The 13935-nt window shown below is 40.5% G+C and overlaps 1 protein-coding gene across 2 annotated transcripts; it reads left to right on the top strand.

Annotated features, from left to right (window-relative positions):
- The first annotated feature begins 3832 nt into the window (after positions 1-3832).
- Positions 3833-13422, top strand: TP53INP1 (tumor protein p53 inducible nuclear protein 1). 2 transcript variants are annotated; one of them, XM_065895612.1, is made up of 3 exons: positions 3833-3944; positions 4520-4880; positions 8449-13422. In XM_065895612.1, exons 1-3 carry the CDS (start codon positions 3833-3835, stop codon positions 8696-8698), a joined length of 723 nt encoding a protein of 240 aa, XP_065751684.1. In that variant the 3' UTR covers positions 8699-13422. The 2 variants fall into 2 exon arrangements, with proteins under 2 accessions (XP_065751684.1, XP_065751685.1); XM_065895613.1 differs by lacking the exon at positions 8449-13422 and adding an exon at positions 7308-7329.
- Positions 13423-13935: the final 513 nt, after the last annotated feature.

Genomic DNA, 13935 nt, shown 5'->3' with positions numbered 1-13935 from the left:
TGGAATAATAACTAGTTTCCTTATTTACTTTCCAAACTTTGTGGTTTGGTTCATTTTATAATGAAAAAGACATTTTTTTAAAGGGAGGGAATGGAGGTATTTTGAGCCAAGCAGAAGAGGGACAAAGCTGCCTTCTTGAAATGCTGGGGACCAGACACTTTGTCTCTTTTCTCCACTGGGGTGAGACTGCCAGGCTTGCAGGTGCCCCAGAGAACAGCAGCGCCACCCAACCTAGCCTTCATTCCTCTACCTCTTTCCCAAATTGCAGAGATGTATTTGTAAATTTGTCCTCTTAGGACACTTGCTTTCTCTGGAATTTTTCACTTTAGTTTTATCATTGTCCTAGAGTTGTGAATAGGAAAAAGTCAGTGGTATGTGGTGAGGAGTGAAGTCTGAAGTTCTGCTGTGCCTTTCAGCTCCACATAGAACCAGCCCCATGGAGAGCCTCCATTCCTGGGTGGGAGCCAAGGTCAAGAGTAGCAGTGCCTTGGTAGGGACAGTCTCTGGGTCATTGAGAGGATAGGCCATCAAGACATTAGAAAGATTTTTCTAAAACAGTATTGTCCAATAAAAATATATATGCATGTTTAAATTTTTAAGTAGCCACATTAAAAAGGGGCAAAGAAATAGGTGAAATTAATTTAATTTATATATTTTATTTAACCTAATATATCCCAAATTAAATAAGATTAAAAATTGAGTTTCTCAGTCACACTAGTCACATTTTAAATGTTCATTCACCTAATATTCCTGGCAGCCACCTCACTGAACAATTTTAGTATATTGGGGTCTCTCCAACAGCTCCTGGTGCTTTGTGACAGCTATAGAAAGCAGGGCCAAAGGAACTTTGCAAAGTTAGACCAACCTCACTTCAGGAAACCGAAAGAAGATTGACTTGTGCCATCCCATGGAAAGCTCCTCCAGAGACACTTTTCCTGTGGCAGAGCTGCGTGTGTTCCAGGCAAAACCTGGCTTCCATGTTATGAGTTTGGAGGGGCAGCCAGAGGGTGCAGTTTGCAGTTGGGATCTTGCAGCTGCCCAACCACAGTGGCCCCAGCGTGTTTTCTGCCTTGTAGCTGCCACTTAAGTGGCCTGGGCCCCAGTGACTTACCTCATGTGGCATCACATTTGGGGGATAAGGGCTCACTCAAGACGAGCAAGGTTTTCCTGTGGGGTGCTCCCTCCCCACCCAGCAGCTCTCACTGGTGCAGGGGCTGAGTCCAGCCCTGTACTCTGGAGAATTGGCATTATTCTCCCAACCGGGTCAGCAGACACAGAATTGTAGTTGGGGCCAATACATGCCTCCATAATTTAAGAGAAATGGGGAAAAGATTTTGAAAATATCTTTTCTCCCTCCTAGCATATATGCTCGAAACCTTTATTTACACATCAGCTCATCAGCTCATCGGCTATTTACACATGGGATAGGTCATCTTTTGGGATATGTCAGGCCAATTACACAGCCCGCTTTTCTTCTAAATTCTCTTACATGGCACATAAATCTGACTTTGTGTTCCCGTACTAGAGCTCCAGACTCCTGGCCGTGTTGCTTCCCAGAAGGGTTCCAGGAAGACTGGTTATGCAAGTGATACTTCCTGTTTACCCGCTTTTCATAATGAATGGCTGAGGATGACAGATTGTGACCACAGACGTATTCCAGTGCTGTCTGTGCGCACATCTGTAGTACTGCACGTGGGCAGTGGCCTGCAGTGTGCACATGAAGAACTGAACCGGGAGCCTCGTCAGCTAGAGTCGAACTACATTTACAGCTAAAGATGATTGTCTTGCAAGCGAAATGTCAAGAGTCTGAAGTTAGGGATTCAAGACTGACACTCCCTGGATGGTCTCACGCACTCTTACGGTTCCTGTCATCCCCTCTGTGTTAATAACTCTCAAATCTGTGCCCCCAGCAGACACCACGCTCTTGGACTGCAGAGTCCTGTACTCAGCTGCCTTCCAGACATCCCCGGCGTGGGATTTGCAGATTTCCACACAATTCCGTGTGTCCAGAGTGCACAGCCTGTACCTCTGCAGTGTTCCTCTTCCACTGAACTATCCCACCATCCCCCCAGTTGGTCAGGCCAGAAACGTGGGGCATCCTTGACTTTTCCCTCCCCTTCACTTCTGGCTTACAGTGTCCTGCAGGATCTGGTCCCTGCTTAGCCCCCGAGCCCGCTCTCAGGACCGTCCACCTGGGTCTTGAGCCACACAGAAGGCGCCCCATTCTCACTTACCTGCACATTTTCACAGTGTTCTTTCTCCTCCTCCCTCCGTTCTTGAGCTTCTCAGCCATTCACGATTGAAGTCACTGATTTCAGGTGTCCTTGCCTGACCTCTGCCTGTGTGGATTTGAGGAGCCCCGGTACTTCTCCTCACGTGGCACTCATCGTGCCGGGCTGTTGCACTTGCCATGGGAGGGCCTTGTCTACTGCTGCCTCCGCTTCACTGAGCGCTCGGCCTGACCCGTAATAGGTGCTCAGCAAATATTTGTGACTCATAGTTGACACTGACTGAGAATCTTGTACCGAGTGCCTTGCTAAGTAGGTTGCCTGCACTATCTCATTTGACAAGAGTAGGATCTGGGAGACTGTCTAGGAGTGGTGATTGGCAAAGTCTGGAGAGACACCAGTTGGCTTCACCCAGGGTGAGAGTGGTAGAGAGAAGTAGGTGGATTCGAGCCAAGTGTGCAGAGCTAGAGTCAACAGGACTTGCCGGGAGTTTGGATGAGGGGTGGAGTGCGGGGGTAAGGATCAAAAGGAGTCGAGGGTAAGGGCTAGGCTTTTGGCCTGAATAACTGCTGGATGCTGCTGCCTCTCCTTCCTGAGTAGGGGGTGAAGGGCAAGTGTGCCTGAGTACGTTTGTAGGGCAAAATTAAAAGATCTCTTTGCTATTTTGGGGGTTTGATACGCCCATCGGGTAGGCAGGCAGAAATGGATATATAAATCTGGAACTCTGGAAGAAGATCAGATGAGGCTGGAGTTCCTCATTTAGAACTCACGGGAACTCCATGAGGTAGAACCATTGCCTCCTGAAATAGTGACTTCCTTACTCTTAGGGCACAAGCCACAGAGCCAGCATTTGAACCCGGGCACAGTGGTCGTTTCCAGTTCTAGTTGCTGTTCACCTGAGTTTTCTACAGCGTGACTTTCTCCATGCCAGCTGCAGGAATTGTTTTGAAGGTCAAAGTACTTACAGATTTTAAATGTAATTAGGTGTGCTTGACGATCATATGCAAAAACAGAGCGGAGAAAAGGTGCCAGGGAAAGGTGAGGGCCTGGCGTGATAGTGGTCACTCACTGGTCTCTACTGCAGGCTGCATTTGGCAGCTTCTGGCCAGTTGACCATGAATACCTAGTCTTTGCTCTACTTACAGAAAAGTAGTATTTCAGTTGACATACGTTGTTCAAATTTATCCCTTATTATGAAAGCACAGATGTGAAAAAGAACCAACCCCTTCTGTTGCACATTTTGAGATATTTACAGGTTGTGTTTGAGTACTCGATTCATAATGTTTGTAAAAAAGAGATATTGCACATCTTGTGTTTGAAAGAAGGGAAGAGCCATAGCTGTAGGCTAAGGCATGTGCTTTTTTTCTAAGGGTGGGGTGTGTATTTTAAAACCACATACACGTATTACATAGACGTGCTGATTTGAAATAACCTTCTTTTTCTGTTTTATTTTAGGGATAATGACTCTTCTTGCTTCTCGCCTAAGTTGAATAAGCAACTTGTGCACTTTAATCCCCTGTCAGTGCCATCGGGCTGACAGAAGACAGGTTTTTGAAATCTCAGCTATAAAGACATCCAGCCAAAGTCTCAGTCTTGCCTTAACAATGTTTCAGAGACTGAATAAAATGTTTGTGGGTGAAGTCAATACTTCTTCCAACCAAGAACCAGAATTTAGTGAGAAAGAAGATGATGAATGGATTCTTGTTGACTTCATAGGTAAGGGTGTTCTTAGACGTTAATCATCACAGCAAACGTGGAAACTCTTGCATCTAGTTTTTGCATAAGTAAACCAGTAACTCTGAAGGTTTTTAAGCCTTAAAAGTAAATAAACAAGAATTTGTCTAAAAAATTTGCAGGAAGCATTCTGTGCCAGATCATCAGTCAGGGGAATTGTTTGATGTCAGACTGCAGTTTTGCAGCTCTTACACCCTGATCAAATCAGAGGCACTTTAATAGAAAATCCTCGTACTAGACAAGCAGTAACCCATTTGGCGCATTATGTGTTTACTCAGCAGGATAGAAACAGTCTTAAAAACTGTTCCTGCAAAACCAACATAATCCATCCCATACAGTGATACACAGCCCCCCAACACACGCACACACACACTAGGTGCTGAGAAATTATAATCATTATGAGTGAATATGAATGGTTTTGTTTCTGACCTAAGTAAAGGGAGGAATGTGAGCATCAGCTAACAGCATCATGTCTTCTTTTTCTGTGCTCTGATGTGATGTCAATGTGACACTCCTATCCCGTGGGACTTCAACGACGTGTGTGGACTACGATCTAGACACTTGCACTGGTTTCTCAGCAGCAGAAGACGAGGAAGAAGAAGACATCAGTGAAGAGTCACCTACCGAGCACCCTTCAGTCTTTTCCTGTTTACCCGCGTCTCTTGAGTGCTTAACTGATACAAGTGATTCCTGCTTCCTCCAGTTTGAGTCCTGTCCGATGGAGGAGAGCTGGTTTATCACCCCTCCCCCGTGTTTTACTGCAGGTGGATTAACCACTATCAAGGTGGAAACCAGTCCTATGGAAAACCTTCTCATCGAACACCCCAGCATGTCCGTCTATGCTGTGCATAACCCCTGCCCCAGCCTCAGTGAGGCCCACTGTGGGACTGAGGAATTTCATAACCCAAGCAGTCCCAGGTACGTTGCTTTCTCCACAGACAGTCTGTTTAGTATGCATTTTATTTATTTCTACTACAGTTCAGAGCTGAGTTTTTAGAAGATGCAAAGCAATCTTATAGAGATTCATGGAAGTCTATGCCTAGTGCACAAGGCAGTTGATGGTATGAAAAAACTTATTCCTTTTAGATTTTCAAAAAAGTGAGTTATAGCATGGCCCCCGTCACATAATGGAGAGCTGTGTCATTTATAAAATCATGCTACTGAATGGAAGGAAAAGACTGGCCTTTCTGCTCAGTATCTTAGAATATAACTCTGGCACTTTATAGACTGGATTATTTGGGGCATCAAATCCGACAAGAATAGTATATCTTAAAATAAATCTCTTATGATCTTCCAAGTAGTCCTAACTAGGTCACGTCAAATGGCACTGAACCTTAAAACCTGAGGAATCTCAAGCATGAAGTAAAACGGCAGATTTACCAGAACATTTTGCTCGGAGGGTTGTTACCTGCCTTACGGAGGAAAGATTTCATACCCAAACCATGTTTTGCTGTTACATGGGTGTCCCAAGTGGTCTGAAAGGCTCTGCTCGAATGGCAGATAGGTTGAGGGCCTGGAAAGGTTCAGGGAGGGTGCCTGGTCAGTGATGTGTTCCAAAACAAACTCTCAGTCTGTGGCCCTCATTCAGAGACTATACTCAAGATCGCTCCCACCCACTAAAATAAAACCCATGGCCACGTTAATTAGCTCAAAGTCCAGCTAGTCCGTGATGCATGTTAGTGGAAGGTTTCCTATGGTAATAAGGTATTTGCAGGACGCTGGTACTGACTTAGTTCCCTTAGTACCTGTCAAGGGAACAGGTGAATTGTGGTTCGTGCTGTCATCCAAAAGGCCTCTTTTGGGATTGTCCAGCCTCCAACTCTACTAACTAGACCACTGTATATATCTTCTATTTCCTGTTTGCCAAATATAAACAAAAGCCCAGGCAGCTCCTTAATTTGTTAACTTTACCAGAGTTTGCTGCACTCTCAAGCCTCAATATTGTAGATGATCTTGAATGAGGATAAACACACTTGTACCAAATTGAAAAACAATTTGCTTATATAGTTAACCCAGGCTTTATACTGGGTAAGATCTTTGATGGGAAATGTTACTTTAACTGGCGCTGTATTCCACATTTGTCAAGAGGTTAATGTTTCAGGCATTCCAACAAAAGTTTAAAATATAATTTTTTGGAGGTGGTATTGATTTAATTGCTTTACAGTTGATGCAAATTAATTTCTTCAGTTCTTAGAAATTCTTTCCACCCTGATTTTGATCTCATCTTTGAGGAATTCCACTTGAGAATTTACCATGATTAATAGCCCCTTTAAATTAGTAACATTTGTATATTTACGTTCCAGTATTTTGTTTTAATTGTGTGTGTATACATATATGTATTCAGCAGCTTTGTGGACAGCTTATTATAGAAGCAGTACATAGGCACTACAGAAAACTAGAAAATGCAAAAAAATTTTAAATGACCTTCTCACTACCAAGAGATGAATACTGTTAAGACTCTAGGTCATATCCTTCCAGATTGTTTTTTCTGAATGTGCCCATGCACAGGTACATACACCATTTTAACCTAAATGGCATCAAGCTGTATGTACTGTTTTATAATCTGCTTCCTTAGGCAATGATCTCTACCTTTTTTTCCAGTAAAATTTTACTTCGTCAACTACACAGACCATTCTCAGATTTGCCCGCTAGAGTCCAGAATATTTCATCTAGTTTGTCCAAACCAGCATCCAATTCAGGACCTTGCACTGCATCTGGTTATGTGTTTGCAGTTTTGATGCAGTGAGAATGTTCATTTTTTTATATCTTGTTTGTTACTGTTTCTTGTTATATGTTTCGATATAACACATAGGGTAGTTAAACATAAAGGATCAAATGAACACAATTTTATATGAATTCTTTTTGAACATAAGAAAGTACTGCAAATTATTATAGTTTTATAATTAAATTTTTTTTAACATCTTTATATTTGGATTTGAAATTCTTATAAGAAAGGCCCACTAAATCAAGGTAGAAATAAGATGTCACCAAAATTAGGAGGATGGCTCTGTAGTAAATATTTGTATTTTCATATATCTTTCAAAAGTTAGATTGTTTCCATCCTGTCTATCCTTGAAGAGATTACCATAAAGCACATAAAAGTAAGGTGCTTCATAATTAAAGATGGGCTTCAGAGTATGTACTTTGTTGCATTTTAGCCTTTATAAATGTTGTTTGTGAAGGTTTATGTGCTATCATAATCTTGAATTAAGTAATACATGTGCCTTTAATGACCCATAGTAAACCAGTTATAATAAAGAAAAGTTGACCACATACTAATAGTAAAATTAAATAGCATTTTAAACCTTACTAGTGATTTAATAGTTCACCATTTAACATTTGTAGGGCCAGGAAAAGCTGCTTATAAGACTCACTGGCACAGAGTAAGTATATTCCCTTTGAGACTGTGTGATATGTGTATCAGTCTGAGCAGGGAGGCGAAGGACTCAAGGCACCCACCTTTTAGAAACCACTGTCTTTATTTTCACTGCTCTCTATTAGTTTCTTAATGTGACCTGCTTTAATTCTACCATTTAATAAAAACAATATATTAAAAGATCATTGTGTTTTCCTCTAGTGGTTATAGGCAGAATATATAACTGCCTTTCCTGTGTAAAATAACCCTTAAAAATCTTGAAGTTCTTCATTATGTGTAAATATAGTTTAGATCTATTGATTAGCTTTCAATATAGAAAACATAAAATAATTATGTGGTTTGTAGCCATATTTTAAGATTGTGTTCTCCCTAAGGGTTTTTATAACATTGCTATGCAAATGCCATTACAAAATGTGCCCTGTTGTGATATAAATTTAAAACTTAGAATTGTTTTCTGTAATAAGCAGGTAGCTTCTTACTGAGAATTTTAAATGAGTAGAATTTCCTTATGCATGTTTCTAGTAAATACAGATTTAAAGCTTGTTACCTAGAACATTTTACTTATAGACAGAAAACATCTGTGATGGTGCTATTGGCGCAGTGTATCAGTATCAACCCTGCCTCATAACCGTGGTCTTTGGAGTGTGACCTATGTTGGAATATTGGTTGAGTCAGTTAGTAATTGTGACCTTAACCTCTCTGAGCCTGAGTTTTCTGGTCAGTAAAATCTGGGAGTTAATACAGTTTCCTTTTAAGGTTGTAGTGAGAATTAAAACACATGTTAGTTCCCCTCCTAGGAAGCTTATATAAGTGTGTTTGGTGTATAACTGAAATTCACTCAAAGTGTAAAGCATTTTTAAAAAAATACAGCCCACTTAATTAACCACCTGTGGATTCTATGGCGTATTTCGATTGAAAGTTGGCTTCTCCAACTTTCAATCAGTCAGTGGTCACTGACTGATGTAAGCTTGTCTGTCAGCCATGAGACACTAAGCTCTCATTCAACCATAAACAAATTAGTGTTGCAAATTGAGTTGCCAGGTAGCTTTTTCAGTCTCATTAATAACATACTCTGTTGCTTAATACATCCCCCATTATTTTCTGTTTCAGAGTGGAAGCTCAGAATGAAATGGGGCAGCACATTCATTGCTATGTTGCAGCTCTCGCTGCTCATACAGCTTTTCTGGAGCAACCCAAGAGCTTTCGCCCTTCCCAGTGGATAAAAGAACACAGTGAAAGACAGTCTCTGAACAGAAATAGCCTTCGTCGCCAAAATCTTACCAGGGATTGCCACTCTCGGCAAATCAAGCACAATGGCTGGGCTGTCCATCAGCCCTGCCCACGTCAGTACAATTACTAAGAATTTCAAGTGTGTTTGGTTGGTTTCTCTTGGCTTGTGCATATGTGTGTGCATGTGTGTGTATGGACGATGAATATGCTGTCTCTTTACAGACAACTGATGACCAATCACACAGTTTTATCGGTATGTTTAGACACTATCTTGAAGACCAGATTTACATGCTGTGTATCACGTAATGCCTTGCTCTTAACATTTACTTTTTTGTAAATCTTTTCAGAATATTTTTGGAAACATATCCATACAGTTACAGTGTTTAGTGTTTGGGAATGTCTTTAAATCTATTACGGTGTACACAAGTTAGCAATTCAAAGAGATTTCTTCCCAAGTACGAGAATAGGCACCTTTCAATTTCATTTTATTTGGTATTAATCAGTCTTTTGAGTAAGCAGAAATTTATTCTCAGGGTCAGCCGTACACTTTATTGACCAGTACTTGATAATCTTTTCTGTATATAGCGAATACATTTTTACACACTAACATGAGCATTACCAAGTGATGTGGTTGCCGCAGATATAATGGAATTATGGCTGAACTTTCTTTTGGAAGAAAACTTGATATATTTCTGTGTGTATGGGTTTTTTATTTCCCAGATTAGCCATACAGTTCATTTTGGAATTCAGGTACATTAAGTGTTAGCGAACAGTACATTCAGTGATTCCGATGTGACTGTGTGACATGGTACAGACATTACAGGCATCGTGGGACAACAGCACTCGTCTCACATGCAGAGGGATTAAATTAGACCTGTGAAATTATATTTGAAAAAATGTGTGTCCATAGCTAACCCATTGGTCTACTGTTTAAGTTGCTTGAATTCTTTCCTGCCAGCTCTGGCTACTCGCCACCTCACATCAGCTGTAAATTCAGAAGTACTTATCCTAGCACTTGAGTGACTTCCTATTTATATGTGCCCAAGGGAAGAGAGAGGCTTTATATTTCTGATGCAGTGATAGATCCTCTGCCACGGAGAGTGTCCTGCCGAGTGGCAAGCAAGGGTGAAGGGGATCCCTGGTGACATCTCTTCATAGCATCTAAATGAAGGGTGACAGGTTGGCTTCCTTGAGTTTTCATATTTTTGTTTTAACTCGGGCTTCGGGCAAAATCTTTAACCACTTTGGCCTCTGTTTCCTCCACCAGTGGGGGTGCAGTGGTACGTACCGCCCTCACAGTTGTTGGGAGGACCGTTGGGAGGACCGTGTACTGACTTGAAGTGGGACTGCCGAGAACTGATCCTTGCGTGAAATTCCAGGGGCCTCTCTGCCGAGACTGGTGATGGGGGTGGGGCTGCGGCAATTCCTCTGCCACAGCTGCTCCTCAGAGGCGATGCTAATGAAGCCGGGGCGGGGCTTCTTTCACACAGAGGCCAGTTCACTCGGCGCAGAGGAAATCGATTTCCTTACCTCTAGACACTCACTTTGATTTTTTAGCAGCTGTAATGGGTTTCGCTGAGCCATCTGCACTCTCATCAGCTCCCTCCGAAATTAAGTTCAACGTATTTACAATCCAAAGCACATTCTACATAGACAGAGCAGTACTATCACCTTCATAATCAAATAGCTTATTTTTCCATCTCCTCTGCAACCCTAATTAAATAAGTACACCGCTATACAGTGTTGTCAAGGGCAAAAGCAGCATATAGTTATATGAAGTATTAGTATATTCTTCAGTAACCCTGTAGCAGTTGGATGCAGGGAACCATGGGAGATTTTTTTTGAGCGAAGAGCTGTGCTCTTTTCTGACTAGACTGGGGTATGTGGAGTCGGGAGAGGTTCAAATAGCTTAGTTAGATGGTGGTGGTAGGTTGTTCGTCCACTGGCTGTGCTGAAGGGCCAGGAATGTCTCTTTAGAACAAGAGTCTAGATCCCCCTTCCCTCCTTAGTCCCCTTCCATTTCAGCTACCCCTTTATTTATTTGTTTTCTAATAAGAGGCCAAGTCTGTAAACTTTTGTCAAACTGACCTAGAAGTTATTTTGTTACTACTTGTGTTTACCAGAGTTGGGAGATAAGGTAGAGTTTTCATGGAGGTGTGTATGTTTTCTACCGTGACTGTTAAAGGGCCGTATGTTGCTAACTTGAGCATAGATGTAAGCCTCTGAATACATGGGGGTCTCTTTTTTCATATAGTAAGTGCAAGTTGTTAGTACCTCACGAGTTAAAGAAGTTCAGCCATGAGAATTTGTTTGGCAGCATGAACAGATTTGTATATAAAACTGCAATGGTCTTTTTTTTTTAACTATTATTTTTTCAGATTTCCTAATACCTTAAATACATTTACATCTCTGTCAGTTACTGACTTTTTGTTTGCCTTATTTGGGCCAAGTTTTTTTATGCTTTGTACCTGGAAAACAAATGATTTCAGTCTTTGCGATGTTTTTTCAGTGTAAGGGATACCACACACCATCCGTGACATCATACCGTCGTTTCTGTATCAGTATCTAAGGTTTCTGTCTAAAATCGGCACATGTAAGCATTAAAGAAAGTGGTTATATAATGCAGTCGAAGTTCTTGGTCATTAGATGTTTGTTAGGGATCTACTACTATATGCGAGACATTAAGACCAATAATAACAGAGAGTGATGTTGACTGTTTTCTTTGAAACATGGCTGAAATGCAGCTTATTATAAGTTTATTATTTTTGCTATTGTAAATATTAGTGGTTTACAATGCGCTTTAGTGCATATTCCTTAAACATTTAAGCAGTGAGAAATAAGACCCCTTTGAATTTAGTGCTCTGTTTCTAAACTGATAATATAGAATGTTACTTGGAAAAAGTCTGGAATATGTGGTGCACACAGCAGTGTTTCATGAATGAGTTTCTTAGTTTTTATAATGCACCATGTTTCTCAAAGTTTGTGTTTTTTGTTAATAAAACATTTTATAATGTATATCCTATGTTTATTACTGTTTCGTCTTCACTTAGTTTGATTATGTACTGCACCGTAAGTTGAAGATTAACCACCCGTTATTTATCTTCTGTGGCAATTTATAATATATGTTTGGGTGGGTGGGGAATTTTTGGCAGAAGGTGCAAGGTGATTGGATTTTTTACTTACTGTTCCAGGGAGCTTTTTTAACATTCATTTCCTGTGCATGTTTTCAGTTCCCATGCAAACTGTTCCTGTTTACATACCTTCCATGTTGTATCAGTACTTTGATTCTAGTGAGATGACAGTTTACTTAAAACTTGAGAGGGCCATTCAGCATTGCCTAATGTTTTTACCTCTCAGATCTGTGTAGTACACTGGTCTGTAATCTCTATGTCTTCCTTGAATCTGGGTGTCTTTGCTATTTCTCTTCCTCCTCAAGGAAATATATTGTCTTATATACTCTTTAAGAAAAGAGAGCAAAGAAGGGTATCTTTCTTATTCTCATTTTCTTTGAGTTGGAAACAAACAAAAAAATTGAAGGACTCCAACTAGAAGATAGACATTTAAATTTAAATAGCTTAGTGGAGAAAGTTTAAGAGTTTCCAAGTATTAGTTTTTGTTTTTAGAATCAGTTAAGAGACTGCTCCTTGTACTGGAGATACTAGCATATGTTTGTAATGTTACCTTAAACTTATCTTTTTATTTTATAAGTCCCATACATACTGGTTAAATTCTTTAAAAAGTTGGGCTACTATCATGGATACGTTCACTGCCATCGGCCCTGTTGATTATTATAAATGGCATCCTTATCTACTTAATGCTTAAAGTTATATAAAATGCTTTATTTAGAAAACATATAGTGGTGTCAGCCTTGCCATGTACCAATTTCACTTGAAATGTGACACCAGTTACAGTGGTTTGGGGTGGAGAAAGAGGTCCTGGAAAGCATACAGATAAGGATATCTTTTCCTATTTGCAAGAGTATCCTTTATGTGGGAGGAGAAGTTACTGTTCCAAGGAAGGCAGCTTAAGTGGATATTCTTTTGTGTGTCACTGAGAATTTTCCTTAAAACAAACATTTTTTAAAATTGTGTCACTGTTAAATGCCCAATTTTGCTCAGTATTTGCCTGAAGTTTTAGTATTTGTTTTCTAGGAGGGCTTCTAAAAACCAAACCAGTACTTGGGGAGGTTGGATGTGTGTGTGTTTCCAGGCTTGCTGTGTATGAGTGGTTTTGCTTGCTTTTTGGTTGTGTTTTCCTCCAGAGGTGTGGAACCTTAATCAGTAATTATGTGTGTGTTTTTTAAGTGGCTTTGGATTTTTGTTTTTGTTTGTTTGTTTTTTTCTCAAGTAAAATTGTGAACACATTTGCTTTTCAAGGGCAGGGCATCAGTTCTAGAGACTGAAGAGTATTTGTAGGTTGTACCATGTGCCTTCTGGATGTGTTTCTGGACACAATTTTTTTTCGACAACTTGAAAACTCAAAAGGGACATTTGATTAGGTTATATACTGTACATCAATCTATGCACAAATGGCAGCTTGTTTTCTTGAGCCACTGTCTAAATATTGTTCTTCTGTTTTTATAGAAGGTTTTTATACTGATTAGTTCATAGATTGTCAGTTTTCTACACAGACTAAACAATACAGCACTTTGCCAAAAATAAGTGTAGCATTGCTTAAACATTGTGTATTAACACCGGTTCTTTGTAATTGGGTTCAGTGGTGTATTTTGCACTACCTGGAGTTATGGTTTTTAATCTGTCAGTAAATAAAATGTGCTTTAGCTTCACATTTGTCAGATTCTCTTGTTTTTGTCTTTATGGTCATTAGTCTTAAAACTACATACAACTTACTTAAAATACTTGCTTTTTAGTTTTACTTGTCCAAAAGATATATTTAATATGCACTTTAAATACTTTATTTAAACTAATTTTTATTGGAGTATATTTGATTTACAAAGTTGTGTTAGTTCCTGCTGTGCAGCACTTAAAATATTTTTTTAAACTTGCATAAACTAGCATATTAACATTTTTCATCTAAAATGAATAATCATTTACGTGAACATGAATTTGAGGATGACCCGCAGCCAGAACCTTTTCCCTCCAGCCAATCTGTATTAAAAAACAAATACAGACGGGGTTCCCTGGTGGCGCAGCGGTTGAGAGTCCGCCTGCCGATGCAGGGACACGGGTTCGTGCCCCGGTCCGGGAAGATCCCACATGCCGCGGAGCGGCTGGGCCCGTGAGCCATGGCCGCTGAGCCTGCGTGTCCGGAGCCTGTGCTCCGCAACGGGAGAGGCCACGGCAGTGAGAGGCCCGTGTACAGCAAAAAAAAAAAAAAAAAAAAAAAAATATAGAATTTAATACACTG

Source organism: Phocoena phocoena, chromosome 17, assembly GCF_963924675.1.
Source record: "Phocoena phocoena chromosome 17, mPhoPho1.1, whole genome shotgun sequence".
In the NCBI taxonomy this organism is placed as follows: Eukaryota; Metazoa; Chordata; class Mammalia; order Artiodactyla; family Phocoenidae; genus Phocoena; species Phocoena phocoena.
The sequence above is the reverse complement of the archived record's forward strand: the minus strand, read 5'-3'. Positions and strand labels throughout refer to the sequence as shown.